The sequence below is a fragment of the Mandrillus leucophaeus genome, unplaced genomic scaffold (assembly GCF_000951045.1).
Source record: "Mandrillus leucophaeus isolate KB7577 unplaced genomic scaffold, Mleu.le_1.0 Scaffold3, whole genome shotgun sequence".
Taxonomy (NCBI): Eukaryota; Metazoa; Chordata; class Mammalia; order Primates; family Cercopithecidae; genus Mandrillus; species Mandrillus leucophaeus.
The window spans coordinates 505,583-511,163 of record NW_012103142.1 but is presented as its reverse complement, the minus strand read 5'-3'; the positions used below and the strand labels follow the sequence as shown (position 1 = coordinate 511,163).

The following is a 5,581-nucleotide window of genomic DNA, read 5'->3' as shown; positions in this document are numbered from 1 at the left end:
GGGGGCGACGATGGTGACTGGGGGTGATGGCATCTGGGGGACATGGTGGCTGGGGGGTGATGATGGCGACTGGGGGCTGATGGCATCTGGGGGCATGGTGGCTGGGGGTGACAATGGCGACTGGGGGGTGATGGCAGCTGGCGGAGGCATGGCGGCTGGGGGACATGGTGGCTGGGGGGTGACGATGGCGACTGGAGGGTGATGGCATCTGGGAGGCATGGTGGCTGGGGGGCATGGTGGCCAGGGGAGTGATGGCTGTCGGGCACCCAGGGGGCCACTGGTGGAACTGGTACCTGCAGCGCCAGGATGTAGATGTTGTGGCCCACTTCACGTGGGCTCACCTCCGAGTTCTCACGCTCTTCTTCCTGCAGGTAGGCCTTCTTGATGACGTCCACCTGGAGGGGTAGTGCCTGTTCCAGTGCTCTCTTCCTAGGGTGGTAGGGCCAGCCTGGCCCTCATCCCCATCCCAACACACTCCACCCAGTCCTGCCCGCCCGCCTGCCCGCCCACCTGCCCAGCCTCACCAGCTCCTGGGGCCGCAGGCTGATGAGGATGCGCTCGGCATTTTCACTGTCATGCCGGCTCTCCATCAGAGCCAGGAGCAGTTTGGAGGCATTGTCCTGGATGGAGGGGCGGAGGGAGGCAGGCCACAGTCTCAGGGCCCCCACCATGCCCCTGACAACTTCTCCCTCATTCCTCTCCATAACAACTCTCCCATCCCACAAAAGGTCAGGTGCCATGACCTTCCCATCCTCCCTCCCCTAGGCTTAATGAGAAGCATCCTGCACAGCCAGCCCACCCATAGGCTTGCCCTCACCCCCACTGTGGCAAACACTCAGCTATCCAGACAGCAGACACACACATAGCAAGTCCTCAGCTAAACCAGGACATATTTGTATCCAGAGTGAGTGTGTTTCAGCATGCTTGCGCACACGTGCATTCATGTATATATAAACATGCGAATATTACACACACACCCTGCACACACCACACACTTGTGCATCCAAATGATGCCCCATCACACACATAATCTAACACCCATATATTACACACCACTATGCACACTTGACACGCAAGTCACACATACGTGCACGCACATCACATGCACACCCAGCACTCACACACCTGCCACTGGGCCCCACCTTGAGCTGCAGCACCAGATCCATGCGGTACTTGCACAGGGGGCTGATGTCATTGAGGATCAGTGCGGTGATGATGTCTATGCCATTGGACTCGTGAGTCACAATGCAGGTCTGGCAGGAGGCAGTGGGGGACACAGGGCCCAAGCCCTGTCAGAATTGTGGCAGCTCCAGAGAACTCAGCCTCTCTCCCTGCCCCAGCTGGCTGCATCTACCCGCATGTCCACACTGCCACCCTGGCTGCCGCTTGTGCCACCAGGCCAGCTCACCTGGTTCTCATGGCAGGGGCCCTGGCAGTACTCAGTGAGGGTCTCCAAGGTCTGGATGACGAGGCCCACATTGTCCTCATTGATGTAGAGCCCCAGCAGCCCCAGGCCACCCGTGGTGCTGCCGCACATGATGTCCAGGAACTGCAGCGTCTCGCACACCAAGTTGTAGTTGGTTTTGTTGTTCTGACAGCGCAGGAAGTTCTGCGGGGCACAGACAGGTTGGGCACAGCACAGCTGCAGCATGGAGTGGGAGGCTGGCCTGGGGAGCACGATCTTGTGTGCTGCAGGGGTAGGGGAACCACTGGCCACAAAGCAGCAGTGCCCAGGCCAGGGCACACATGCCATAGAGGGACACCGGCCACAGTGCCTGGTCTGCATGCCGGCTGGCTGGTGGGGGAAGGGGCAGGTGTGTGGCAAGGCACTCACCTGCAGGTCCCGGTTGTGGTTCTCACACAGCAGCTGCAGAAAGCGCAGGATGGGCTGCATGATGAGCACGGACGTGCCCATCTCGTTGCTCTGCACACGTTCGCTCACCTCGTGCCCCCGGCGCAGGCTGGGGCCCAGCGAGTAGCGGGATGAGGAGCCAGGTATGGAGAAGGAGGCCACGCGGCCTGTGGGCGAGACCTGGTGAGGCTGGAGCTGCCCATCCCCTAGGCCTCCACCCTGCACATCTTATCCTGGGAGCCCCGTCACGCTGTGCCTCTGCCTCAGACCCCTGACCTTTAGTGGTGGGGTCGACTGGCTCACGGTCCTCATGTGGCTGGCTGCCCAGGTCATTCATGTTGACTGCCACGGTGGACTTGGTCTCCTGCTGGGCCCGCTTCATGCGGTCGTGCAGCACCTTGAAGAAGCGCTCTGACTTCTTGTCACTCATCATCAGGTTGTGGAAGGATTTCTGGAGATGGACAGTGGCCAGGGAGCAGCCTCAGCACTGGACCCTGCTCCTACGCAGGGCGTGGAGCAGGCACACCACACTGCTGGGGCCACCGGGGCCGCAGGGGCCTGACTGAAGGCCTGGGTGCTGGCGGCTAGCATCCATGGCCACCCATGGGCGGTTCCATGCCCCATGTCTGTTCCTGCATCACGTGGTCCCTTCACCACCCCAGCATATCCCTCTGCCCCAGCCAGGCCTGAGCCCATCTCCTCATCATCCTGCCCCCATCATGCCCACTCTTCTCACCGCTCAGCCTCTGCTCAGGCCTCCTGCCCTCCTCTTTCACACCCTCCTTGGCCTTCAGTGCCCAACTCAAGGCCCACCTCCTCCAAAAAAGGGAGGGAGGCAAAGGAAAGCATGTCCAGGCCCCAGGCCCCCACACCTGGATCTCTGTGTTGCCACCATCCAGCAGGCGGATGGCCAGGCCAATGCTCTCCTGGAAGATCTTCTCATTCTTGGTGCTGGTGATGAGGTCGCATACCAACTTGGTGGCCCCCTCCTTGTCCAGCCGGCACTGGGTGGCTGCGATTGCCGACCAGTCTGGGTCCAGGCCTGCGGGGGGACTCAGTTGAGGGAGAGCTGGTGGGACAGGAGAGCGGAAGGGAGGGCCCAGGGGCAGGGGAAGGCGATACTGACCAGTGCCCATGGGGTCGGGAAGGTCCCCCCGCGAGGTGGACTTCCGGTTCTGGAGGTAGTTTTGCAGCAGCATCTTGCGCAGCTGATTGCCCTGGGGGAGGATGGGAGTGAGGCCCCATTGTGGGTACAGTGCACCATTGACCACTGGCCCAATGGGCTTGACCCTGAGCCCCTGGGCACTCCTAACTGGCCCACCCAGCACTTGCCCCACCAGGGCACTCACCCGGTCCCCGTACTTGGTTTTCTTGAGCAGCATCTGCTGCAGGGTCCGCAGCACCTTGATGCACAGCTTCTCCTCCGACTCCATGAGGTCCTTGGTGTGCTGGATCAGCCTGAGCCAGTCAAGGAGGCAGCTCAGGGCAGCCCCACGCTGCCTCGCTCCAGCCACTTTCCCGCCCCATCCCAGGCAGGAACACCTCCAGGCCCTCTGACCCCGTGAGCCTGTCTACTCCCCACCGGGCCCTTCCCTGCCCCCAGCCGCTGCACCCCTGCTGCCCCCACGCCCGGTGTCTCACTCACTTGGACAGGAAGCCCCCACTCTCGCAGCGCTGGTAGGCCTCACTGCCCTCCAGGAAGAGCAGCTCAGGCCAGTGCAGGACGTCCACCAGCACGGACAGCTCAGCCTGCACCAGGGGCTTCAGCCGCTCCTCCAGGGCTGTGATGATGTCCTGGGGTGGGCAGGGCAGGGTCATTGCCAGACGCAAGAAATGACCTGGGTATGACTGCCATTCCCCTGACCCGAACGCCAAACGGCTCACAGATTGCCCTGCCTCTGTCTGAGGGGCCCACACCCACAGAGACACCCTGAACGCAGCATGATGTCTGTCTGCTCAGAGCCCTGGCTGGGAGCTGCAAGGCCTGGCTTCTCTCCCAGCTCTGTGTGACCTTGGGTAAACCCCTTACCCTCTCTGAGCCTCAGTCTCCCGCCACGTGGGGAAAATAACCCACCACACCCGAGCTACCGGCCAACGAGATGGCGCACAGAAATGTGCTGCATAGACAGGAGGGTGCTGCAGGAGCCAGGGGTGGTCCCGAGCTCCAACCCCACTAGCAGGCCTCTGGGTTCTCCAGGCTTCCTCTGGAAGGAGGCTCCCCAGTCCCCTGCCGCAGGGCCGGCCCTTAGCAGCCCCAGAGTGGGGAGAAGCCAACCAGCCCCTTCCTGGAAGTGTGAGCAGGACAGGAAGAAACACTCCCCGAGAATTTGTCCCTCCAAAGTAGGGGAGCTGCTGAGTCAACCAAGCAGCTCCCGTGGAAGATGCCAGGCAGCCCCACACCCACCTGCAGCTTCTCAATGATGTTCTTGTAGTCCCACTGGTTAGCGGTGGGGGTGACGCGGGGGAAGGCCCGCGTGGTTGCCTTGTAGCTGGAGGCGTTCCGCTGGGCGGCAGCTGCACAGCTGGCTCCACTGCTGAGCATCGAGCTGATGTGGGCGTCCAGGTCCATGGGCAGCGAGATGGCCCGGCCCTTGGCTGGGTGGGAAGGGAGGGGGTGCTGGTGCAGGGGCAGTTCAACCAGCCAGAGGCCAGGCTCAGGGCTGCCACACCAGGAGACAGAGTGAACTAGACGGAGGGTCTGAGGGACAGAGACCCCCGACCCTGGCCTACGCTTGAGGGACTGAGAGGCTTTCTTCCCCTTGTTGGGTAAAAGGAGAGTTTCTGCCTCTTTGATTACCCCCTGGCTCTACCCTGACTTCCCCCTCCTTTCTCTCACCTGTCTTCTCCTCTTCCCCAGCTGTCCCTAACAATCCACAGGCCTCCCTCCTGCCTGAGCCCATCTGCAAATACCCATAAAAAACTCTAGCTGGAGAATGTCGGCCAGCATCCTTCTCTGGGGAACTGACTCAGAGGAGAAAACAGCTTCTCTCAATTGCCAGGATGCCAGGCAGACACCAAGAAGGACTTACTGAGAACCACCTGGGAGCAGGAGATGGGCGAGCTTAGGGATAAAGTGTTTATTAGGAGGGCAGGCGTCCCCATTGTGAGCAGTGGAAGGAGTGGTTTGGAGCTGGTCAGTACCCCGGCACACTCACCCACCATGGCGAGGGTCCGGATGCAGGCCTCCACAGAGCCCTTATGCTGCTGCTGTAGCCACGGACACTCGAGGAGCCGTGTGGTGGACTGCAGCAGCTGCACCACAATCGTCTGGTGTGTCTGCAAGAAGTCACAGAGCCCGCTGCTGCAGCCCAGCCCCGCACCCTGGGCAACCCAAGGTCCAGGAACCAGGGTCCAATCAGAATGGGCATGGGTGGAGAGACGGAGCCTTCACTAGCCACCATATGCCTTTGTGCTGGTTGGAAAAAGGTACTTGCATTGCCTTCAGCAGTGCACGACCTGCCTAGCTGTACACGGCAGCCCTGTAACTCCCCAAGGCTGTGGGCTCATAGCCATGTTGCTGACTCTTTCAAAAAATGTTTAAATAAATTAATGTTGTAAAAAGATGATGGATTTACATGGTTCAAAAACCAAAAGGCTATTTAAAAGATAACACTTTGAGGCTTGGCACAGTGGCTCACACCTGTAATCCCAGCACTTTGGGAGGCCGAAGTGGGTGGATCACTTGAGGTCAGGAGTTCGAGACCAGCCTGGCCAACATGGTGAAACCCC

At 60.7% G+C, this 5,581-nt stretch overlaps 1 protein-coding gene across 2 annotated transcripts in view; it reads right to left on the bottom strand.

Moving 5' to 3' along the window:
• Positions 1-5,581, bottom strand: part of ITPR3 (inositol 1,4,5-trisphosphate receptor, type 3) — a 75,385-nt gene that overhangs the window by 9,240 nt on the left and 60,564 nt on the right. For both annotated transcript variants that reach the window (XM_011986490.1, XM_011986489.1), the window contains exons 34-45: positions 5,008-5,128; positions 4,257-4,447; positions 3,498-3,646; positions 3,202-3,310; positions 2,979-3,069; positions 2,725-2,894; positions 2,129-2,303; positions 1,835-2,019; positions 1,409-1,609; positions 1,143-1,253; positions 525-620; positions 294-395 (exon numbers count right to left, since the gene is read on the bottom strand). In XM_011986490.1, coding sequence (XP_011841880.1) covers positions 294-395; positions 525-620; positions 1,143-1,253; positions 1,409-1,609; positions 1,835-2,019; positions 2,129-2,303; positions 2,725-2,894; positions 2,979-3,069; positions 3,202-3,310; positions 3,498-3,646; positions 4,257-4,447; positions 5,008-5,128 — 1,701 coding nt within the window. The remainder of the gene's footprint in view (positions 1-293; positions 396-524; positions 621-1,142; positions 1,254-1,408; positions 1,610-1,834; positions 2,020-2,128; positions 2,304-2,724; positions 2,895-2,978; positions 3,070-3,201; positions 3,311-3,497; positions 3,647-4,256; positions 4,448-5,007; positions 5,129-5,581) is intronic.